Source organism: Entelurus aequoreus, linkage group LG19 (assembly GCF_033978785.1).
Source record: "Entelurus aequoreus isolate RoL-2023_Sb linkage group LG19, RoL_Eaeq_v1.1, whole genome shotgun sequence".
In the NCBI taxonomy this organism is placed as follows: Eukaryota; Metazoa; Chordata; class Actinopteri; order Syngnathiformes; family Syngnathidae; genus Entelurus; species Entelurus aequoreus.
The window spans coordinates 3,251,289-3,277,661 of record NC_084749.1 but is presented as its reverse complement, the minus strand read 5'-3'; the positions used below and the strand labels follow the sequence as shown (position 1 = coordinate 3,277,661).

The following is a 26,373-nucleotide window of genomic DNA, read 5'->3' as shown; positions in this document are numbered from 1 at the left end:
CACTGGCGACCCTTCTTGCTCCATGCCAGCTGACTCCCATCTCTCTCAGGTCTTCCTTGGCTGTTTGTCTCCACGTCTTCTTTGGCCGTCCTCTCTTCCTCTTTCCCCCTTCTGGCACCCAGTCCATTGCCACACTTGCCGGTCTCTCTTTTGGCAGTCGGAGTACGTGTCCAGCCATTCTCCTTCTCATATCAGAGACTATATCAGACAATGGTGCTACCCCTGCCCTTCTCATCACCTCTTCATTGGTGATGTGGTCTCTCCATGAGATCCTCAAGATGTATCTGAGGCACCGTCGGTGGAAGACATCCAGCTTGTTTGTAATGGTTGATGTCTTCATCCATGTCTCACAGGCATAGGTCACTGTAGGGATGACCACTGACATATAGAGGCGCAGCTTTGTGGACGTACTGATAGATTTTGATGACCAGATATTCCGGAGGCGTTGGAAGACTCCTGCAGCTTTTCCGATTCTGGTCTGTACATCCTTTTCTGCGTCTCCAGTGTTTGAGATGTTGCTTCCAAGATATGTGAAGTTCTCAACGTACTCTATGCCTTGTTCGCCTACGGTGAGCAGTGGAACGTTTTGGTCTTGTGCAACGGTCATGGCCTTGGTCTTCTCTTGGCTTATACGTAGGCCGACTTTTTCCCCTTGCTCATGCAGATTGTTGGTCAATTTTTGGAGTGCAGCGTAGGAATGGCTAAGCAGAGCCAAGTCGTCCGCAAAGTCCAGATCTGCCAGTCTGCCCCCTCCCCACTTAATGCCGAGGTTTGCTCCGACGACAGACTTCCTCATGACAAAGTCTATGACAATGATGAACAGTAAGGGAGACAAGATGCAACCCTGTCTTACCCCGGTCACAATGTCAAAGTCGTCGGTTGTCCTGTTGGTGGTTTTCACTCGACAGGTGGAGTTATGGTACAGGGCTCTGAAGATGTTGACGTACTTTGATGGTATACCGTATAGCTGGAGGATCTGCCACAGTGATTCCGGTGGATACTGTCGAAGGCTTTCTTGAAATCGATGTAATTGATGATGAGGGGTGTCTGGAGTTCTTGGCACTGTTCTATGATGTTGCGAAGAGTGAAGATCTGTTCCGCGCAGGACCTTCCCTTTCGGAAGCCGGCTTGCTCTTCCCTTAAGATGTTATCTACCTCGTCTTTTAGGCGTTGGAGCAGCACACTACAGAAAACCTTGCCTGGGATCGACAGCAGTGTGATGCCCCGCCAGTTGTTGCAGTCTGCGAGGTTTCCCTTCTTTAGCAGCGTCACTATAACCCCCCGTCTCCAGTCGGCAGGGACCTCTTCGACATGCCAGATCAAATTGAACAGGTGCGTGAGGCTCTCCACGACCACCTCTTAACTGTGCTTCAGCAACTCAGCAGATACCTCGTCGAGTCCTGGTGCCTTGCTGTTCTTGAGGCTCTTGATTGCTTGGGCAACCTCAGTCCTGGTTATCTCTTCTGAGGTGACTGTCAGAGTTGGGGCTGGTGTTTCCCAATCAAAAAGAAAGAGAGTGGGAGGTGTTGGCTGGTTGAGAATCTCTTTGAAGTGCTCCACCCACCTTGCCTCCTGTTCCTTGTCGCTTAAGAGTGCCCTGCCATCCCTGCTCTTGATAGGCACCCCGGAGCTGCTCCTGGAGCTGGTTAGCTCCCGCACAATCCTGTAGAGTGTTTTAGTGTTGTTTTTCTCTGCTGCCTCTTGTGCTTCTTTTGCTTTCTCCTCCAGCCACCTCCGTTTGTCTTTCCTGCAGCTCTTTTTTACTTCCCGGTCCAGGCGTCTGTACTCCTCGTCTTTCATCCTCCAGCATCGGAGCCTCTTCTTCTGTTCTCTTTCCATCTTTGCCATCTTCCTTTCGTCAATCAATTTCCAGGTCTTTTCCGTTATCCATCTCTCCTTGTTGGTGCCCCTTCTTCTGCCTAAAACTGTTTCCGCAGTCTCAGTGATGGCACGGGAGAACAGACTCCACTGCTCCTCAATGGAAGGATGCGGTGGTACCTCAAGCTTCTTCCTCAACTCCTCACAGTAGCTTTTTGACAGGTTGGTGTTCTTAAGCTTTTCCACTGTGTAGGGTCTCTTGGGCTGCATTTTTTGCACCTTTTTCAGCTTCAGCCTGATTTTACCCACCACAAGAAAGTGATCTGAGCCTACATCTGCACCCCTGTGTGCACGAACGTCTAGCAGTGACGAACGCCATCTTGTGTTTATGCATATGTAGTCCAGCTCATTTCGGGTTCCGCCCCCAGGTGAAACCCATGTCATCTTATGGATCTGTTTGTGCATGAAAAACGTGTTGCCAATGCTGAGGCCGTTTGTGCTGGCTAGCATCAACAGTCTCTCCCCGTTGTCATTGGTAGAGCTTGCAGACCCGTGTGGTCCCACTGTGGCATTGAGGCCCCTTCTGTCGCCATCCACTTTCGCATTTAGGTCTCCAATCAGCATCTTGATGTCGTAGCTGGGGATCTCATCAAGCACAGCTTGGAGCTGGCTGTAGAAGGCATCCTTGTCCTCTTCTGAGGCAGCCTCGGTTGGGGCATAGACTTGCACGATGGTGACTTTGGCATGTCTAGTATAGAGCCTTGCTGTGATGATGCGCTCATTCACCGGCTTCCATCCCACTAGCGCTTGCGCCGCACAGTTGGAAAGGATGATCCCGACTCCATGGGTATGGTGGTCTTGCTTCCCAGAGAAAAGAACGGTTGCTCCATCAATCACGAGGCGCCCCTGCCCAGTCCACCTCATTTCACTAACGCCTAAGATGTCCAGGCGATAGTCCCTCATAGTCTTCAGCACCTGGTCCATGCGCCCACACTGGAACAGTGTTCGCACGTTCCAGGTACCTACTCTGGTGTTGGTTTTGGTTTCGAAGATCGGGGTCGTCAGGTGTCGGGCTTCCTGCTGGATTTCACCCAGCTCCGTCATAGATACATCCAAGGATGCGCCCTCTCTTCTCCGCCGCAGTGTACCGGAATGGCTCCTTCTCGTTGTTTCTGTAACATGATGCTTTTTTACGGGGTGGGGTTGTTAACCTCACGCCCAACCCCCAACCTGGAGGACCGGGTGCTGACTTTTGTCTGGCCTCTATTCCCAAAACCTGCCCGGCATGGTTAAACCTGCCAGGAGTGTGATCCCCCGCCGGTATAGCTTTCAAGGGTCATTGAGACACGCAAGACTCTCCACCACGGCAAGGTACCAGCACAGAGAGAGGGTTAGGGTTAGGGTTATCATCAAGACTATTTGGGTGGTGTGTGGGGCCTAACCCGGCCCCACACACCACCCAAATAGTCTTGATGATACCATTCAAACTGTTTGTCAGATATTGTAAAACAGGACTATTCCACTGGCGGCCCCAACACCACCCAAATAGTCTTGATAGAACCATTCCAACTGTTTGTCAGATTTTGTAAAACAGGACTATTGGACTTGCGGCCCCAAACACCACCCAAATAGTCTTGATGGAACCATTCAAGCTGTTTGTCAGATATTGTAAAACAGGACTATTCCACTGGCGGCCCCACACACCACCCAAATAGTCTTGATGGAACCATTCAAACTGGGGTTGATCATGTGTGCAGTACTCCCAGCATGCAGCGGGGGCAACAGCGAGGCATATGTGTCACAATGAAGTAGCAGTGGGTGAGTAGAAGAAGACGACTCATTCAACACTCAAATAAATCTAAATCAATAGCAAAAATCTAACTCTGAACAAGGACTGGACAACAAAGTCAGAATGTTCTAACTCAGCAAGTGTTGGAGTCTTTGTTTCCTGTAGGGCCTTTTACGCGACGGACACATTGACAAGCAGCAACATTGATCCAGACAAGCGGCAACAATGATCCAGACAAGCGGAAACAATGATCCAGACAAGCGGCAACAATGATCCAGACAAGCGGCAACAATGATCCAGACACGCGGCAACAATGATCCAGACAAGCGGCAACAATGATCCAGACAAGCGGCAACAATGATCCAGACAAGCGGCAACAATGATCCAGACAAGCGGCAACAATGATCCAGGCAAGCGGCAACAATGATCCAGACACGCAGCAACAATGATCCAGACAAGCGGCAACAATGATCCAGACAAGCGGCAACATTGATCTAGGCAAGCGGCAACATTGATCCAGACAAGCGGCAACAATGATCCAGGCAAGCGGCAACAATGATCCAGACACACGGCAACAATGATCCAGACAAGCGGCAACATTGATCCAGACAAGCGGCAACATTGATCCAGACAAGCGGCAGCAATGATCCAGACACGCGGCAACAATGATCCAGGCAAGTAGCAACAATGATCCAGGCAAGCAGCAACATTGATCCAGACAAGCAGCAACAATGATCCAGGCAAGCAGCAAAATGATCCAGACAAGCAGCAACAATGATCCAGACACGCAGCAACAATGATCCAGGCAAGTAGCAACAATGATCCAGACAAGCAGCAACAATGATCCAGACAAGCAGCAACATTGATCCAGACAAGCAGCAACATTGATCCAGACAAGCGGCAACATTGATCCAGACAAGCAGCAACATTGATCCAGACAAGCAGCAACAATGATCCAGACAAGCAGCAACAATGATCCAGACAAGCAGCAACAATGATCCAGACACGCAGCAACAATGATCCAGGCAAGTAGCAACAATGATCCAGGCAAGCAGCAACATTGATCCAGACAAGCAGCAACAATGATCCAGGCAAGCAGCAACAATGATCCAGACAAGCAGCAACAATGATCCAGACACGCAGCAACAATGATCCAGACAAGCAGCAACAATGATCCAGACAAGCAGCATCAATGATCCAGACAAGCAGCAGACAAGCAGCAACAATGATACAGACAAGCAGCAACAATGATACAGACAAGCAGCAACAATGATCCAGGCAAACAGCAACAATGATCCAGACAAGCAGCAACAATGATCCAGGCAAGCAGCAAAATGATCCAGACAAGCGGCAACAATGATCCAGACAAGCGGCAACAATGATCCAGACAAGCGGCAACAATGATCCAGACAAGCGGCAACATTGATCCAGACAAGCAGCAACAATGATCCAGACAAGCAGCAACAATGATCCAGACAAGCAGCAACAATGATCCAGACACGCAGCAACAATGATCCAGGCAAGTAGCAACAATGATCCAGCCAAGCAGCAACATTGATCCAGACAAGCAGCAACAATGATCCAGGCAAGCAGCAACAATGATCCAGACAAGCAGCAACAATGATCCAGACACGCAGCAACAATGATCCAGACAAGCAGCAACAATGATCCAGACACGCAGCAACATTGATCCAGACAAGCAGCAGACAAGCAGCAACAATGATACAGACAAGCAGCAACAATGATACAGACAAGCAGCAACAATGATCCAGGCAAGCAGCAACAATGATCCAGGCAAGCAGCAACAATGATCCAGGCAAGCAGCAAAATGATCCAGACAAGCGGCAACAATGATCCAGACAAGCGGCAACAATGATCCAGACAAGCGGCAACAATGATCCAGACAAGCGGCAACAATGATCCAGACAAGCGGCAACAATGATCCAGACAAGCGGCAACAATGATCCAGACAAGCAGCAACAATGATCCAGACAAGCAGCAACAATGATCCAGACAGGCAGCAACAATGATCCAGACAAGCAGCAACAATGATCCAGACAAGCAGCAACAATGATCCAGACAAGCAGCAACAATGATCCAGACAAGCGGCATCAATGATCCAGACAAGCAGCAACAATGATCCAGACAAGCAGCAACAATGATCCAGACAAGCAGCAACAATGATCCAGACAGGCAGCAACAATGATCCAGACAAGCAGCAACAATGGTGGAAATCCCAGCATTTCAGCTTCATCACCAAACAGCTGTAAGTAGATTTTGTGCATATCTAGTTTGTTTTGTACTGTAATTGCTGACTTTGTGATGTGTTTAATATTGGTGGTTGTGTTGTGTAACAGTACCTCCTTTAATACATGTAGTTGTATATTGGTGGTTGTGTTGTGTAGCAGTACCTCCTTTAATACATGTAGTTTAATATTGGTGGTTGTGTTGTGTAACAGTACCTCCTTTAATACATGTAGTTGTATATTGGTGGTTGTGTTGTGTAACAGTACCTCCTTTAATACATGTAGTTGTATATTGGTGGTTGTGTTGTGTAACAGTACCTCCTTTAATACATGTAGTTGTATATTGGTGGTTGTGTTGTGTAACAGTACCTCCTTTAATACATGTAGTTGTATATTGGTGGTTGTGTTGTGTAACAGTACCTCCTTTAATACATGTGGTTTAATATTGGTGGTTGTGTTGTGTAACAGTACCTCCTTTATTTTTGTATTTTTCCTGTCCAGCTTCTCAGGCAAATCATATAGCAGATGTAGATGATCATATAGTAGATGTAGATGATCATATAGTAGATGTAGATGATCATATAGTAGATGTAGATGATCATATAGTAGATGTAGATGATCATATAGCAGATGTAGATGATCATATAGTAGATGTAGATGATCATATAGTAGATGTAGATGATCATATAGTAGATGTAGATGATCATATAGTAGATGTAGATGATCATATAGTAGATGTAGATGATCATATAGCAGATGTAGATGATCATATAGTAGATGTAGATGATCATATAGTAGATGTAGATGATCATATAGTAGATGTAGATGATCATATAGTAGATGTAGATGATCATATAGCAGATGTAGATGATCATATAGTAGATGTAGATGATCATATAGTAGATGTAGATGATCATATAGTAGATGTAGATGATCATATAGTAGATGTAGATGCCCATATCGGCTGTTCAGATTTACTTTACAAAAGAGAAGTGTAGGATACTTCTCTTGTTGCCTTATTTGTATTTGACTTTATTAAATGTATTTATATTATCATTTGGTGCAGCCGGGCCGGAGCAGGAGCGGATAGAAAGAGAAAAAGGAAGACAGAGGGGGGAATTGTGGGGACAAGAGGGGGATTAGACCGAGAGACAAAAACAACAACAACAACACTAGAGTAACATCAGCAAATAGGATGTGACAGTTTGACCCCACACTGTCACTGTTTGACCTTTAGACTTCCTCACAAACCGCGCACATTTGTTAGGAAGCTCAACTTGGACAAACTACAAACATTCAATCTTGTTAGTGAAAAGCATGTGCTCAACAAACAAATTGTTACCTGTCACTCACCATGGCTCTGAACAATTGACTAAAAGAGTCATGGTGGGGCTGAGGGCTTTATATAGGTGAACACACCTGCATTCACTAATTAGGCCAAATTTGGGTCGAATCATGATCCTCAAAAGCTGGGTGTTACAGAAGGACACTGGACATTTAAAAGTGATGTTACCTAAGCCTGAATATACTGTGTACAAAATGACTGCTCTACACATGCAAAAGTACTATGTGAATACTTATTAGACATGTGATGGTTATTTATGGTGTAGTTTGCAAAATACGTAACTGTTTTCTTAGTTCCCCCTGTCAAATTGGTTCCAGCTAGTGGGCGGGGCTATGGGCTATTTAAGTTGGAAAATGCCATTTTTCTGACAGTCTGCTGTCGGTCACTGCCAGAGGACGTTCTCTGTCCTGAGCAGGAGTTTCGGTCACTGCCAGAGGAGGTTCTCTGTCCTGCCAGTCTGCTGTCGGTCACTGCCTGAGGAGGTTCTCTGTCCTGACAGTCTGCTGTCGGTCACTACCAGAGGACGTTCTCTGTCCTGAGCAGGAGTTTCGGTCACTGCCAGAGGAGGTTCTCTGTCCTGCCAGTCTGCTGTCGGTCACTGCCTGAGGAGGTTCTCTGTCCTGACAGTCTGCTGTCGGTCACTACCAGAGGACGTTCTCTGTCCTGCCAGTCTGCTGTCGGTCACTGCCAGAGGAGGTTCTCTGTCCTGCCAGTCTGCTGTCGGTCACTGCCTGAAGAGGTTCTCTGTCCTGACAGTCTGCTGTCGGTCACTACCAGAGGACGTTCTCTGTCCTGAGCAGGAGTTTCGGTCACTGCCAGAGGAGGTTCTCTGTCCTGCCAGTCTGCTGTCGGTCACTGCCAGAGGAGGTTCTCTGTCCTGACAGTCTGCTGTCGGTCACTACCAGAGGACGTTCTCTGTCCTGAGCAGGAGTTCCAGTCACTGCCAGAGGAGGTTCTCTGTCCTGACAGTCTGCTGTCGGTCACTGCCAGAGGAGGTTCTCTGTCCTGACAGTCTGCTGTCGGTCACTACCAGAGGACGTTCTCTGTCCTGAGCAGGAGTTTCGGTCACTGCCAGAGGAGGTTCTCTGTCCTGCCAGTCTGCTGTCGGTCACTGCCAGAGGAGGTTCTCTGTCCTGCCAGTCTGCTGTCGGTCACTACCAGAGGACGTTCTCTGTCCTGAGCAGGAGTTTCGGTCACTGCCAGAGGAGGTTCTCTGTCCTGACAGTCTGCTGTCGGTCACTGCCAGAGGAGGTTCTCTGTCCTGCCAGTCTGCTGTCGGTCACTGCCAGAGGAGGTTCTCTGTCCTGACAGTCTGCTGTCGGTCACTGCCAGAGGAGGTTCTCTGTCCTGACAGTCTGCTGTCGGTCACTGCCAGAGGAGGTTCTCTGTCCTGACAGTCTGCTGTCGGTCACTGCCAGAGGAGGTTCTCTGTCCTGACAGTCTGCTGTCGGTCACTGCCAGAGGAGGTTCTCTGTCCTGACAGTCTGCTGTCGGTCACTGCCAGAGGAGGTTCTCTGTCCTGACAGTCTGCTGTCGGTCACTACCAGAGGACGTTCTCTGTCCTGAGCAGGAGTTTCGGACTCCATGCATCAAACATCTACCGAGGTGATTATTTTGATGATGATGTTGTGTTGTAACCGGTTAAGTGAGTTTTGTTGACTGCTAATTGATTTTGCTAAATCTGTTTTGATTATTTAATTCTTTACTTTGACATATTTGATTATTGACCTTTGATTATGAATACATGTATTTTGTTATGATGGATGATTTACATTTTGAATATTTGATTTTTAATATGCTTATTTTCATGAATTATATAGGCCTATTTAACGCATGCGACTTTGAAATGTATTTAGAATATAAATGTACTAAATATAATATACGATACTAATATTGCCTCTATTACTGTTACAGATTGTGGGTGTTTTTCCTGTCGTTGTTCCCCTTTTGACACTTTTTGGGATTTCAATAAATGTTTGTAAACTGTTACCAACTGCGTGCCTTGCCATCCTTGATTTGAAAGTCTGGTTTGCAAAGGTTACATTACCTTCACCCGAGGCGGGGTGTGACATAAGATATGTACAAATATGATGGTAAAAGTGATAGCAAAGAAGCAATTAGTGAAATAAATAATACAGAAATGACAATGACCATTTTTACACTACAAATGGAGCATTACAAATACCAATAGAAATAGCGCTATTGATAATGAACAATACCGGAGGGTTGCTGGTTACTGGGGTTCAATCCCCACCTTCTACCATCCTAGTCACGTCCGTTGTGTCCTTGGGCAAGACACTTCACCCTTGCTCCTGATGGCTGCTGGTTAGCGCCTTGCATGGCAGCTCCCGCCATCAGTGTGTGAATGTGTGTGTGAATGTGGAAATACTGTCAAAGGTAGAAAAGCACTATACAAGTATAACCCATTTATCATTTATATATATATATATATATATATATATATATATATATATATATATATACACACACGTGTGTGTGTATGTATATATATACACACACGTGTGTGTGTATATATATATATATACACACACGTGTGTGTGCGTGTATATATACATATATATATACATACATATATACATATATATATAATATATATAAACACACACATACATACATACATACACATACACACATATATACATACATATACACACATATGCATATATACACATCTATAAACACACACATATACATACATACACACATTTACATACCTACATCCATCCATCCACATGCACACACTCATATATATATATATATATATATATATATATATATATATATATATATATATATATATATATATATATATATATATATATGTATATATATATATATATATATATATATACAACAACAAATCCATACACAGGCCGGTGGGACAACGATCAAGTCCCGGCACCCACTGCCCACTGAGAAGCAGCCGATCCCCTCCCCCAAGCCCCACAGGTCCGGCCGCCCACCCCCGCACCCCTTAGTAGATCACCACTAACAGTACACGCAATATTAGAGTTTACACACACTTTTTAAGCACTTTTGGAACTTAGTAGATGAGGCCCATGGACTGTGTCCCTTACCTGGGTGTTATTAGGTGACGGGGTCTCTTGATGCCGTAGTCCCAGCTGGTCTCTTCTGCAGCGATGTAGTAGTAGCGGTGTTCGCTTTTTCTGGAGCGCAAGTCCATTCTGTCTGAGGCCACCCCATCAAACGTGCTGTTCTCCTGTCATGGAAGCAACATGGACATTTGGGGTGTCATAGAAGCAACATGAACATTTGGTGTGTCATAGAAGCAACATGGACATTTGGTGTGTCATAGAAGCAACATGGACATTTGGTGTGTCATGGAAGCAACATGGACATGTGGTGTGTCATGGAAGCAACATGGACATTTGGTGTGTCATGGAAGCAACATGGACATTTGGTGTGTCATGGAAGCAACATGGACATTTGGTGTGTCATGGAAGCAACATGGACATTTGGTGTGTCATGGAAGCAACATGGACATTTGGTGTGTCATGGAAGCAACATGGACATTTGGTGTGTCATGGAAGCAACATGGACATTTGGTGTGTCATGGAAGCAACATGGACATTTGGTGTGTCATGGAAGCAACATGGACATTTGGTGTGTCATAGAAGCAACAGGGACATGTGGTGTGTCATAGAAGCAACAGGGACATGTGGTGTGTCATGGAAGCAACATGGACATTTGGTGTGTCATAGAAGCAACATGGACATTTGGTGTGTCATGGAAGCAACATGGACATTTGGTGTGTCATAGAAGCAACATGAACATTTGGTGTGTCATAGAAGCAACATGGACATTTGGTGTGTCATAGAAATAACATGGACATTTGGTGTGTCATGGAAGCAACATGGACATTTGGTGTGTCATGGAAGCAACATGGACATTTGGTGTGTCATGGAAGCAACATGGACATTTGGTGTGTCATGGAAGCAACATGGACATTTGGTGTGTCATGGAAGCAACATGGACATTTGGTGTGTCATGGAAGCAACATGGACATTTGGTGTGTCATGGAAGCAACATGGACATTTGGTGTGTCATAGAAGCAACAGGGACATGTGGTGTGTCATAGAAGCAACAGGGACATGTGGTGTGTCATGGAAGCAACATGGACATTTGGTGTGTCATGGAAGCAACATGGACATTTGGTGTGTCATAGAAGCAACATGGACATTTGGTGTGTCATAGAAGCAACATGGACATGTGGTGTGTCATGGAAGCAACATGGACATTTGGTGTGTCATGGAAGCAACATGGACATGTGGTGTGTCATGGAAGCAACATGGACATTTGGTGTGTCATGGAAGCAACATGGACATTTGGTGTGTCATGGAAGCAACATGGACATTTGGTGTGTCATATAAGCAACATGGACATGTGGTGTGTCATGGAAGCAACATGGACATTTGGTGTGTCATGGAAGCAACATGGACATGTGGTGTGTCATGGAAGCAACATGGACATGTGGTGTGTCATGGAAGCAACATGGACATTTGGTGTGTCATGGAAGCAACATGGACATGTGGTGTGTCATGGAAGCAACATGGACATTTGGTGTGTCATGGAAGCAACATGGACATTTGGTGTGTCATGGAAGCAACATGGACATGTGGTGTGTCATGGAAGCAACATGGACATGTGGTGTGTCATGGAAGCAACATGGACATGTGGTGTGTCATGGAAGCAACATGGACATGTGGTGTGTCATAGAAGCAACATGGACATTTGGTGTGTCATAGAAGCAACATGGACATTTGGTGTGTCATAGAAGCAACATGGACATTTGTTGTGTCATAGAAGCAACATGGACATGTGGTGTGTCATAGAAGCAACATGGACATTTGGTATGTCATAGAAGCAACATGGACATGTGGTGTGTCATGGAAGCAACATGGACATTTGGTGTGTCATAGAAGCAACATGGACATGTGGTGTGCCATGGAAGCAACATGGACATTTGTTGTGTCATAGAAGCAACATGGACATGTGGTGTGTCATAGAAGCAACATGGACATTTGGTATGTCATAGAAGCAACATGGACATGTGGTGTGTCATGGAAGCAACATGGACATTTGGTGTGTCATGGAAGCAACATGGACATTTGGTGTGTCATAGAAGCAACATGGACATGTGGTGTGTCATGGAAGCAACATGGACATTTGGTGTGTCATGGAAGCAACATGGACATGTGGTGTGTCATAGAAGCAACATGGGCATGTGTTGTGTCATAGAAGCAACATGGACATGTGGTGTGTCATGGAAGTAACATGGACATTTGGTGTGTCATTGAAGCAACATGGACATGTGGTGTGTCATAGAAGCAACATGGACATGCGGTGTGTCATAGAAGCAACATGGACATGTGTTGTGTCATAGAAGCAACATAGACATGTCGTGTGTCATGGAAGCAACATGGACATTTGGTGTGTCATAGAAGCAACATGGACATGTGGTGTGTCATAGAAGCAACATGGACATGTGGTGTGTCATAGAAGCAACATGGACATGTGGTGTGTCATAGAAGCAACATGGACATGTCGTGTGTCATGGAAGCAACATGGACATTTGGTGTGTCATAGAAGCAACATGGACATGTGTTGTGTCATAGAAGCAACATGGACATGTGGTGTGTCATAGAAGCAACATGGACATGTCGTGTGTCATGGAAGCAACATGGACATGTGGTGTGTCATAGAAGCAGCATGGACATGTGGTGTGTCATGGAAGCAACATGGACATTTGGTGTGTCATAGAAGCAACATGGACATGTGGTGTGTCATGGAAGCAACATGGACATTTGGTGTGTCATAGAAGCAACATGGACATTTGGTGTGTCATGGAAGAAACATGGACATGTGGTGTGTCATGGAAGCAACATGGACATGTGGTGTGTCATGGAAGCAACATGGACATGTGGTGTGTCATGGAAGCAACATGGACATTTGGTGTGTCATAGAAGCAACATGGACATGTGGTGTGTCATGGAAGCAACATGGACATGTGGTGTGTCATGGAAGCAACATGGACATGTGGTGTGTCATAGAAGCAACATGGACATGTGGTGTGTCATAGAAGCAACATGGACATTTGGTGTGTCATAGAAGCAACATGGACATTTGGTGTGTCACAGAAGCAACATGGACATGTGGTGTGTCATGGAAGCAACATGGACATGTGGTGTGTCATGGAAGCAAAATGGACATTTGTTGTGTCATAGAAGCAACATGGACATGTGGTGTGTCATGGAAGCAACATGGACATGTGGTGTGTCATAGAAGCAACATGGACATGTGGTGTGTCATGGAAGCAACATGGACATGTGGTGTGTCATGGAAGCAACATGGACATGTGGTGTGTCATGGAAGCAACATGGACATTTGGTGTGTCATAGAAGCAACATGGACATTTGTTGTGTCATAGAAGCAACATGGACATTTGTTGTGTCATAGAAGCAACATGGACATTTGGTGTGTCATGGAAGCAACATGGACATGTCGTCTGTCATGGAAGCAACATGGACATTTGGTGTGTCATAGAAGTAACATGGACATGTGGTGTGTCATGGAAGCAACATGGACATGTGGTGTGTCATGGAAGCAACATGGACATGTGGTGTGTCATGGAAGCAACATGGACATTTGGTGTGTCATAGAAGCAACATGGACATTTGTTGTGTCATAGAAGCAACATGGACATTTGTTGTGTCATAGAAGCAACATGGACATTTGGTGTGTCATAGAAGCAACATGGACATTTGGTGTGTCATGGAAGCAACATGGACATGTCGTCTGTCATGGAAGCAACATGGACATTTGGTGTGTCATAGAAGTAACATGGACATGTGGTGTGTCATAGAAGCAACATGGACATTTGGTGTGTCATAGAAGCAACAGGGACATGTGGTGTGTCATAGAAGCAACAGGGACATGTGGTGTGTCATGGAAGCAACATGGACATTTGGTGTGTCATAGAAGCAACATGGACATTTGGTGTGTCATGGAAGCAACATGGACATTTGGTGTGTCATAGAAGCAACATGAACATTTGGTGTGTCATAGAAGCAACATGGACATTTGGTGTGTCATAGAAATAACATGGACATTTGGTGTGTCATGGAAGCAACATGGACATTTGGTGTGTCATGGAAGCAACATGGACATTTGGTGTGTCATGGAAGCAACATGGACATTTGGTGTGTCATGGAAGCAACATGGACATTTGGTGTGTCATGGAAGCAACATGGACATTTGGTGTGTCATGGAAGCAACATGGACATTTGGTGTGTCATGGAAGCAACATGGACATTTGGTGTGTCATAGAAGCAACAGGGACATGTGGTGTGTCATAGAAGCAACAGGGACATGTGGTGTGTCATGGAAGCAACATGGACATTTGGTGTGTCATGGAAGCAACATGGACATTTGGTGTGTCATAGAAGCAACATGGACATTTGGTGTGTCATAGAAGCAACATGGACATGTGGTGTGTCATGGAAGCAACATGGACATTTGGTGTGTCATGGAAGCAACATGGACATGTGGTGTGTCATGGAAGCAACATGGACATTTGGTGTGTCATGGAAGCAACATGGACATTTGGTGTGTCATGGAAGCAACATGGACATTTGGTGTGTCATATAAGCAACATGGACATGTGGTGTGTCATGGAAGCAACATGGACATTTGGTGTGTCATGGAAGCAACATGGACATGTGGTGTGTCATGGAAGCAACATGGACATGTGGTGTGTCATGGAAGCAACATGGACATTTGGTGTGTCATGGAAGCAACATGGACATGTGGTGTGTCATGGAAGCAACATGGACATTTGGTGTGTCATGGAAGCAACATGGACATTTGGTGTGTCATGGAAGCAACATGGACATGTGGTGTGTCATGGAAGCAACATGGACATGTGGTGTGTCATGGAAGCAACATGGACATGTGGTGTGTCATGGAAGCAACATGGACATGTGGTGTGTCATAGAAGCAACATGGACATTTGGTGTGTCATAGAAGCAACATGGACATTTGGTGTGTCATAGAAGCAACATGGACATTTGTTGTGTCATAGAAGCAACATGGACATGTGGTGTGTCATAGAAGCAACATGGACATTTGGTATGTCATAGAAGCAACATGGACATGTGGTGTGTCATGGAAGCAACATGGACATTTGGTGTGTCATAGAAGCAACATGGACATGTGGTGTGCCATGGAAGCAACATGGACATTTGTTGTGTCATAGAAGCAACATGGACATGTGGTGTGTCATAGAAGCAACATGGACATTTGGTATGTCATAGAAGCAACATGGACATGTGGTGTGTCATGGAAGCAACATGGACATTTGGTGTGTCATGGAAGCAACATGGACATTTGGTGTGTCATAGAAGCAACATGGACATGTGGTGTGTCATGGAAGCAACATGGACATTTGGTGTGTCATGGAAGCAACATGGACATGTGGTGTGTCATAGAAGCAACATGGGCATGTGTTGTGTCATAGAAGCAACATGGACATGTGGTGTGTCATGGAAGTAACATGGACATTTGGTGTGTCATTGAAGCAACATGGACATGTGGTGTGTCATAGAAGCAACATGGACATGCGGTGTGTCATAGAAGCAACATGGACATGTGTTGTGTCATAGAAGCAACATAGACATGTCGTGTGTCATGGAAGCAACATGGACATTTGGTGTGTCATAGAAGCAACATGGACATGTGGTGTGTCATAGAAGCAACATGGACATGTGGTGTGTCATAGAAGCAACATGGACATGTGGTGTGTCATAGAAGCAACATGGACATGTCGTGTGTCATGGAAGCAACATGGACATTTGGTGTGTCATAGAAGCAACATGGACATGTGGTGTGTCATAGAAGCAACATGGACATGTGGTGTGTCATGGAAGCAACATGGACATTTGGTGTGTCATAGAAGCAACATGGACATGTGGTGTGTCATGGAAGCAACATGGACATTTGGTGTGTCATAGAAGCAACATGGACATGTGGTGTGTCATGGAAGCAACATGGACATGTGGTGTGTCATGGAAGCAACACGGACATGTGGTGTGTCATGGAAGCAACATGGACATTTGGTGTGTCATAGAAGCAACATGGACATGTGGTGTGTCATGGAAGCAACATGGACATTTGGTGTGTCATAGAAGCAACATGGACATGTGTTGTGTCATAGAAGCAACATGGACATGTGTTGTGTCATAGAAGCAACATGGACATGTGGTGTGTCATGGAAGCAACATGGACATGTGTTGTGTCATAGAAGCAACATGGACATGTGGTGTGTCATGGAAGTAACATGGACATTTGGTGTGTCATGGAAGCAACATGGACATTTGGTGTGTCATGGAAGCAACATGGACATTTGGTGTGTCATGGAAGCAACATGGACATTTGGTGTGTCATGGAAGCAGCATGGACTTTTGGTGTGTCATGGAAGCAACATGGACTTTTGGTGTGTCATGGAAGCAACATGGACATTTGGTGTGTCATGGAAGCAACATGAAAATTATGTGTGGGAGGAAATGGTTGCGTATGTCATGAGAAGAATACCTCTAAGCTGAGGTCGTCGTAGTCCAAAGACTCTGTGATGTGATTGTGCTCCATCAGCACTTTCTGCTGCCCAGAACCAGACTCCATCCCTTGGTCCATCTCCAGGGAATTATGGGAGAAGTTCTCGGTGAAGCTAGGCTTTGTCTCCAGTAAGATCTCGTTGCTCTCTTCCTTTGTCACGTTCATTTCCAGCCAGCTCTCATTCCTTCCTTCAGTTGTGCTACCAGTTCCATTTCCTGCAGACTCCCGTGTGTCTCCAGAACTTGTCCAGTTTCCACCTGCCTCTCTTCTTCTCCTGCCACCCATTTCAGCCTCAGTGTCTTTCCTATCCACAATCCATTTGGCATTTCTCTCCAATTCCTTCAGGACATCCGGTGGGATTCCTTCTTCCTCATCGGCTTCATTCTGGTCCTCTGAAGACACGTTTATCATCTGACATATTTGGTCTCTTTCCACGGTGCCCTCAGGAAGGCCGTCGGTGCCATTTTGACTGGCAGTGTAGTTCTTGCACACCTTGACCTGCTCTGGCTGCTTTTCAAGTCTCCTGCCCTTTGGCAAGAGGTAGGTCTGGTCCCTGCAGTCAGAGATGTCATCCGGTTTCCGGTGGTCTCCGTTGTCGCAAGAACAAACGCTGTAACGAAAGCTCATCCCTCGGTCCTTGAGGCGGCTGTCGAAGGCACTGATCTCCCACTCGCCTGAGAGGAGACAGGAAGTCATAGAGTTTTCTCTAAGCCCAACCAGCAGTGAGTTTTGGGGTACATAAACCCCTTAACTTCACTGATGAAGACACCTTACAGCAAGTGGAAGCAGACTTTCTTTGGACAGTAACCACAGAAGTCTTCACCAACCTTAAATGCAAGAGGTCGGGCTTACAAACATTTGGTATTCCAAAGAAGATAGCACACTTCCAGGCACGCTTGTTTGCTGCAGAAAGTGTGGTTGATCATTAAACCAGGGGGGCTTTACCTTTTTGACCCCAACTTTTCCACTATAAATATCAACTCATCTTTCTCTTGGTTTGATTGCTATTCAATAGTTAAAGCTAAGCTACTTACAACTTAGTCAAAGGACATGTTGATCACAAAGGTTCTCATCAGGCTGATTAACAAAAACTATTCAATAGTTAGAGTTAAGCTACTTACAACTTAGTCAAAGGACATGTTGATCACAAAGGTTCTCATCAGGCTGATTAACAAAAACTATTCAATAGTTAGAGCTAAGCTACTAACTATTAGGAGGCATTAGGAGGGCTAAAGTGACATACAAGCAGAAGATTGAGGGTCACTTCAGCAGTAATAACACAAGGCAGATGTGGCAAGGGGTCCAACACATCACCAACTACAAAACCAGCAACTGCGCCGCAGCCAGCGGGGACGCTTCATCAGCTGAGTAGTTAAACCACTTCTTCGCTCGTTTTGAGGTGGAGACACCGGAGGTCTCACCACAGCCACCAGTGCACGGCAGCGACATCCTCACGGTGCAGGTGCAGGAGGGTAGGCGTACACTGCGAGCTGTAAACCCAAGGAAAGCGGCGGGACCAGATGGCGCGACAGGAAGGGTTCTGAAGGACTGTGCGGACCAACTGGCGAATGTCTTTACTAAGATAGTCAACCAGTCCCTATCACAGGGCGTGATTCCACCTTGCCTAAAGTCCTCCACAATAATCCCCCGGCCAAAGAAGGGAAACGCCAGCAGCCCAAATGACTACCGGCCAGTAGCTCTTACACAAACCATCATGAAGTGCTTTGAGAAACTGGTCCGAAGCCATATCACCGCTTTCATACCACCTACAGTCGACCCTCACCAGTTTGCATATAGAGCAAACCGATCTACAGAGGATGCCATAGCAACAGTACTCCATTCCACACTTGCACAGCTGGAAAAACCAAGGAGCTATGTCAGGCTGCTCTTCATTGACTTCAGTAGTGCCTTTAACACCATTCTGTCGAGCAGACTGATTCCCAAGCTGCTGGAGTTAGGACTGTCTCAACAGATCTGTTACTGGATTAAGGACTTTCTAACGAACCGCCCTCAGAGAGTGAAGGTCGTACACCATCTTTCCTCAACCCTCAGCGTCAGCACACAGCCCACAGGGCTGTGTTTTGAGCCCCTTGCTTTTCAGTCTTCACACCCATGACTGTATTCCCATCTATCCTAGCAATTCCATCATCAAATTTGCGGATGATACTACAGTGGTGGGGCTCATCACAGAAGGGGACGAGACTGACTATAGAGAAGAGGTGAAGGCACTGTCAGACCACTATGCAAAAAACAGCCTCATTTTGAGACACTTGTGATTTAGGGCTATATAAATAAACATTGATTGATTGATTGATTGATTTAATCCCACAAAGACCAAGGAGCTGATTGTTGATTTCAGGAAAAAAAACACTGAGCCCATCCAGCCCATCTACATCACGGGAGAGGAGGTGGAAAGGGTCTCAGAGTGCAAGTTCCTGGGCGTGAACATCTCAAGCAACATGACCTGGAAAAGCAACACCACTGCACTCCAGAAAAAAGGTCAGCAAAGATTGTATTTTCTGGGAAGGCTGAGGAAAATAGATCTGGCTGATAACCTGCTCCTGTCCTTCTATCGCTGCTCCGTTGAGTCAATACGGCATCTCCGTGTGGTTTTCTAGCTGCACGGTGGCAGAGAGAAAGAGATTACAGGGGGTCATAAACGCGGCCCAGAGGATCACTGCATGTCCTCTTACATCTCTAGAGGACCTGTATAAGAGACACTGGGGACTCATCCCACCCAGGTCACCACTGGCTTGAACTCTTGCCCTCAGGGAGGCGCTATAGGACCATCAAAGCAAGGACAAATAGACTGAAAAACAGTTTCTATCCTAGAACTGTTATTGCCCTAAACTCCGCACTTACCTGAACACTCACCACTTTATTACTTGCTTACCTGATAGAGATCTGCTGTGCAATATGTTTTTAACATTTTTTTTTTTTTTTTAATTTTAAATTGTTTTATTATTGTTGTCGTCTTAAGACTATTTTATGTAGGTTTGTTTTAAAAGCACTGAGCTTGATTGCTGTCCAATTTCGTTGTTTCCATACAATGACAATAAAGGTATTCTGATTCTGATTACAACCTAGTCAAAGGACATGTTGATCACAAAAGTTCTCATCAGGCTGATTAAGTTAAAGTTAAAGTACCAATGATTGTCACACACACACTAGGTGTGGCAAAATTATTCTCTGTAATTGACCCATCACCCTTGATCACCCCCTGGGAGGTGAGGGGAGCAGTTGGCAGCAGCGGTGGCCGCGCCCGGGAATCATTTTTGGTGATTTTATGGCTTGTTGATGCAGTACAGCCTGAGGGATGGAAGTTCACGGGCTTAGCTGCTTACGTGCAGTGATTTCTCCAGATTCTCTGAACCCTTTGTTGATATTACGGAGCGTAGATGGTGAAACCCCTGCATTCCTTGCAATAGATGCTTGAGAAAGGTTGTTCTTAAACTGTTCAACAATTTCCTCAGGCATTTGTTGACAAAGTGGTGACCCTCGCCCCATCCTTGTTTGTGAATGACTGAGCATTTCATGGAATCTACTTTTATACCCAATCATGGCACCCACCTGTTCCCAATTTGCCTGTTCACCTGTGGGATGTTCCAAATAAGTGTTTGATGAGCATTCCTCAACTTTATCAGTATTTATTGCCACCTTTCCCAACTTCTTTGTCACGTGTTGCTGGCATCAAATTCTAAAGGTAATGATTATTTGCAAAAAAAAATGTTTATCAGTTTGAACATGAAATATGTTGTCTTTGTAGCATATTCAACTGAATATGGCTTCAAAAGGATTTGCAAATCATTGTATTCCGTTTATATTTACATCTAACACCATTTCCCAACTCATATGGAAACGGGGTTTGTACATATTACAACGTACATCTCGAGATATCTAGCAACAGAGGGAAGGGACTGCGGGGTCATGGTGGCAGGCCGCAGCTCTCGGCGCTGACCATCCTTCCATCACCCCTATGGGATTTGCGTCGAGGGCGTTGGGTTGGGGGGGAGGGGGGTGTATGTGTGGTGTATATTTTTGTGGATGCATGTTTGTGTGTAAGCCTACAGTGTGTCTCTGTTCCGCGGCCTTGATCTTGTGCAGCCGATAAGTTATATTAGTTATGTACTTAACAAAAAAAGGTGAAATAACTGAAAACATGTTTTATATTCTAGTTTCTTCAAAATAGCCACCCTTTGCTCTGATTACTGCTTTGCACACTCTTGGCATTCTCTCAATGAGCTTCAAGAGGTAGTCCCCTGAAATGGTTTTCACTTCACAGGTGTGCTTGAAGCTCATCGAGAGAATGCCAAGAGTGTGCAAAGCATTAATCAGAGCAAAGAAACTAGAATATAAAACATGTTTTCAGTTATTTCACCTTTTGTTGTTAAGTACATAACTCCACATGTGTTCATTCATAGTTTTGATGTGACAATCTACAATGTAAATAGTCATGAAAATAAAGACAACACATTGAATGAGGAGAAGGTGTGTCCAAACTTTTGGCCTGTACTGAGTGTATGTGTACTAGGGTTGTACGGTATACCGATAGTATAGTACCACGATACTAATGAATCATATTCGGTACTATACCGCCTCTAAAAAGCACCGGTCCCCCACCCATCGTTGCCACGTCGTGTCATGCAGACGAGCATGTTGGGCAGCTAGCTAGCTAGCGGCTAATGTCTGTTCGCAGTCAGCAGTGTTGTATCTACTTCAAAATCACTAATCCTTGTCTCCATGCAGACATGTATGTATTTATTTCGAATATCATCCCTGTGGGACGAATACTAGCTATACATGCTTCACTACACACTGCAGCACACCGGAAACATAACAATGGATATGTTGATAATCATATCAAAAGTCAAAACACCACTTCATTATGTCCGATCATGAACCGATTGGTACCGGGCCGCGCAAGAAATTAAAAAAAAAAAAAAAAAAAGTTTTTTTTCATTTTTTTTTTCATAAAGAAATACAATCATGTGTGCTTACGGACTGTATCCCTGCAGACTGTATTGATCTATATTCATATATAAATGTATATATTGTGTTTTTTATGTTTATTTAAAAAATAAAAAATAAAAATAATAATAATAAATTTCTTGCGCTGCCCGGTGGTTGGGGACCACTGGTTTAGTGGACTGATTACCTGGCAGGTCCAATTCCATGCTGACGGTAGTGGCAGTCATGGGAAAGAGGGTGAGGACGGACTGATAAACGCCGTGATACTGGAAGAGGTTTCCTGTGAAGTAGACCGACAGGAAGTGGCTGTGGGTGCCCACGCTGGCCACGTGCCAGAAGGTGACATCAGTCTGACACGCCACAAACTGGTTCCCGCGGAACACCAAACCATTGATGCCTGAAATGAACATTTTCTTTAGTTTGGCTGCGGAGCTGAAGTGGACAGGAAAGCAGACTCACTGTAGACCACGTTGGAGTCGTAGAAGTCAGGTTCTGTGCTCCTGGAGGAATTGTAAAGGTTCTCATCCACGTACCAACTTCTATTCTCATTAAAGATGGCAAACATCAGACTCTCCTCCTTATCAGCACCTAGCTGTAAGAGATATGTCAGCAATGTTTTTATCTGCAGCACATGTGGAGATTCTCTCACCACGCGTCTTTGTGTGTCCAGGGCATCGAACTTGCAGATGAGCAAGATGCCCACCAGCCCTGAGGCCAGGTCTCTTTCTGGGGACACAGTGCTCTGATACAGCTGAGCCAGACACTGGGGGTCCTCCTCTAAGGGCCCGTCATCTGAGGTCAGCTCCCAGACGTAGACAAAGGTCCCGTTTGGGGGAACCTCCATTGAGCGCAGGTCCTTCACTGCAAAGATTGAAGATGGAGACCAGGTCAAAACAACTAAGATGGCCTGGTTGGGATCAAAAGGAGCTCATGGCTTACCATCTGTGGCTCTCTGCAGTGGGCGAATTTTGGTGAGGCCATTGGGGTAAATATTAAAAGGGTGACTGGCCAGGTTTTTGAATGTGATCTGGAGGACCAATGAGCACATGAGGTCTTTATGAGTACATACAAAGGTAGAGGTTGTGACTTACCTGCAGGTGATTGCTGACTTACCTGCAGATGATTGCTGACTTACCTGCAGCTGATCGCTGACTTTGCCTATCAGCAGTGGACCCATCAGTGTCCTACTGTCGTTCTTCCTCTGCCTGAAAGATGCGTCCTTGTATTCCACGTAGGCCACCTTTTTGTACTTGTAGTCCATGTGATGTGGACCCGCCGCCAACTGCAACTGACTAACAGGGAGTGTTTCAACAGACATGATGACAAATGTCGCCGCCCTTGTGTGCTACCTGTCTGTGGCGTCCAGGTGAGGAGCGTAGTCCCACAAGATCTCCTCGGCTGCGATGTAATAGTGCCTGAGTGTGGGTGTAAATCGCTGCCCACGGCTGGATCTCACTTGTGCTTCAGCCCCCTTGGACGGAATGACCACGGGTTCGAACTTGTAGTCGTTGTACTCGTAATCCTCCTTATATTTTGCTCGGCGGACATTGGGCCCCGGCGGGCGGGTGGGCTCAATGCACTTTTCCACCTTGAATGTAGCTTTCATGCCATCTTGACGGGACATTAGTGGGAATCATTTACACTTCATAGAAAGGTGTGACACTCGAGCTGCAACCATCCATCCATTCACTCAATTCATTGGATTACAAAAATACTATTTTATTCATTCACAGATTTGTTTCATGACTTCAGTCCACAGGTGACCAACATTTTTCATTTGGGGGCCGCATTGGGCTAAAACAACTGCATGTAAAGTAACTAATAATTATACATATATATATATATATATATATATATATATATATATATATATATATATATATATATATATATATATATATATATATACACACACAGTGGTGGTCAAAAGTGTACATACACTTGTAAAGAACATCATGTCATGGCTGTCTTGACTTTCCAATCATTTCTACAACTCTTATTTTTTTGTGATGTAGTGACTGGAGCACATACTTGTTGGTCACAAAAAACATTCATGAAATTTGCTTCTTTTATGAATTTATTATGGGTCTACTGAAAATGTGAGCAAATGTGCTGGGTCAAAAGTATACAATGTTAATATTTGCTTACATGTCCCTTGGCAAGTTTACCTGCAATAAGGCGCTTTTGGTAGCCATCCACAAGCTTCTGCTTGAATTTTTGCCCACTCCTCTTGACAAAATTGCCTTCCCAAAGTCTTGACTTAAACGTGTGGACAATGCTGAAGAAACAAGTCCGTGTCAGAAAAACAACACATTTAGCTGAACTGCACCAATTTTGTTAAATGGAGTGGTCCAAAATTCAAGCAGAAGCTTGTGGATGGCTACCAAATCAATCAATTGATTAAATGAAATAAGAATAAGAGGTAACAAAGACATTGTGCAAAGGTGTGTTTGTGTGTAGCTACGTCAATCTGGATCCTGTGTGTGTGTGTGTAGCTACGTCGATCTAGATCCTGTTTGTGTGTGTGTGTGTGTGTGTGTCATACTTGCCAACCCTCCCTAATTTTCTGGGAGACTCCCGAATTTCAGTGCCTTTCCCGAAAATCTCCCGGGACAACCATTCTCCCGAATTTCTCCCGAATTCCAGCCGGACAACAATATTTCAGGCACGCCCCCTCTAGGTCCATGCGGACCTGAGTGAGGACAGCCTGTCGCCACGTCCACTTTTCCTCCATATAAACAGCGTGCCGGCCCAGTCTCGTTATAACATCTACCGCTTTTGGAGAGTGCACAACTAACTGCACACACAACAAGAAGGAGACGAAAGAAAAAGAAGAAAGAAGTGACAGACATGGCGACGACGAGTAAGAAGAAGAAGAAGTATGTTTGCAAGTTCCAAAATGATTGGAAACATGAATTTTAGTTCATCCAGGACAGCTTGAAGGGGAAAGGGTATGCTGCCTGCAAATTTTGTAGACCAGACTTCTCCATTGAACACGCTGGCCGAATTGATATAGTCCCTCATGAACGGTCAGAGAAGCACAAGACGGTAACAGTCCAGTATTATGGGCCACCTTGCTAAATGGATATAGTCACTCATGAACGGTCAGAGAAGCACAAGGCGGTCACAGTCCAGTATTATGGGCCACCTTGCTAAATGGATATAGTCACTCATGAACGGTCAGAGAAGCACAAGACGGTCACAGTCCAGTATTATGGGCCACCTTGCTAAATGGATATAGTCACTCATGAACGGTCAGAGAAGCACAAGACGGTCACAGTCCAGTATTATGGGCCACCTTGCTAAATGGATATAGTAACTCATGAACGGTCAGAGAAGCACAAGGCGGTCACAGTCCAGTATTATGGGCCACCTTGCTAAATAGATATAGTCACTCATGAACGGTCAGAGAAGCACAAGGCGGTCACAGTCCAGTATTATGGGCCACCTTGCTAAATGGATATAGTCACTCATGAACGGTCAGAGAAGCACAAGACGGTCACAGTCCAGTATTATGGGCCACCTTGCTAAATGGATATAGTCACTCATGAACGGTCAGAGAAGCACAAGACGGTCACAGTCCAGTATTATGGGCCACCTTGCTAAATGGATATAGTAACTCATGAACGGTCAGAGAAGCACAAGGCGGTCACAGCCCAGTATTATGGGCCACCTTGCTAAATGGATATAGTCACTCATGAACGGTCAGAGAAGCACAAGACGGTCACAGTCCAGTATTATGGGCCACCTTGCTAAATGGATATAGTCACTCATGAACGGTCAGAGAAGCACAAGGCGGTCACAGCCCAGTATTATGGGCCACCTTGCTAAATGGATATAGTCACTCATGAACGGTCAGAGAAGCACAAGACGGTCACAGTCCAGTATTATGGGCCACCTTGCTAAATGGATATAGTCCCTCATGAACGGTCAGAGAAGCACAAGACGGTCACAGCCCAGTATTATGGGCCACCTCGCTAAATGGATATAGTCACTCATGAACGGTCAGAGAAGCACAAGACGGTCACAGTCCAGTATTAAGGGCCACCTCGCTAAATGGATATAGTAACTCATGAACGGTCAGAGAAGCACAAGACGGTCACAGTCCAGTATTATGGGCCACCTTGCTAAATGGATATAGTCACTCATGAACGGTCAGAGAAGCACAAGGCGGTCACAGTCCAGTATTATGGGCCACCTTGCTAAATGGATATAGTCACTCATGAACGGTCAGAGAAGCACAAGACGGTCACAGTCCAGTATTATGGGCCACCTCGCTAAATGGATATAGTAACTCATGAACGGTCAGAGAAGCACAAGACGGTCACAGTCCAGTATTATGGGCCACCTCGCTAAATGGATATAGTCACTCATGAACGGTCAGAGAAGCACAAGGCGGTCACAGTCCAGTATTATGGGCCACCTTGCTAAATGGATATAGTCACTCATGAACGGTCAGAGAAGCACAAGACGGTCACAGTCCAGTATTATGGGCCACCTTGCTAAATGGATATAGTCACTCATGAATGGTCAGAGAAGCACAAGACGGTCACAGT

The 26,373-nt window shown here is 45.4% G+C and overlaps 2 protein-coding genes across 4 annotated transcripts in view; one reads left to right on the top strand and one right to left on the bottom strand.

Annotated features, from left to right (window-relative positions):
* lpla (lipoprotein lipase a) overlaps positions 1-26,373 on the top strand; it is a 743,422-nt gene that overhangs the window by 408,418 nt on the left and 308,631 nt on the right. The window lies entirely within an intron of this gene.
* Positions 1-26,373, bottom strand: part of f8 (coagulation factor VIII, procoagulant component) — a 243,650-nt gene that overhangs the window by 42,724 nt on the left and 174,553 nt on the right. For all 3 annotated transcript variants that reach the window (XM_062027658.1, XM_062027660.1, XM_062027659.1), the window contains 8 exons: positions 23,167-23,428; positions 22,953-23,109; positions 22,757-22,844; positions 22,467-22,678; positions 22,277-22,409; positions 22,005-22,214; positions 16,829-17,523; positions 10,297-10,439 (listed from right to left, as the gene is read on the bottom strand). In XM_062027658.1, coding sequence (XP_061883642.1) covers positions 10,297-10,439; positions 16,829-17,523; positions 22,005-22,214; positions 22,277-22,409; positions 22,467-22,678; positions 22,757-22,844; positions 22,953-23,109; positions 23,167-23,428 — 1,900 coding nt within the window. The remainder of the gene's footprint in view (positions 1-10,296; positions 10,440-16,828; positions 17,524-22,004; positions 22,215-22,276; positions 22,410-22,466; positions 22,679-22,756; positions 22,845-22,952; positions 23,110-23,166; positions 23,429-26,373) is intronic.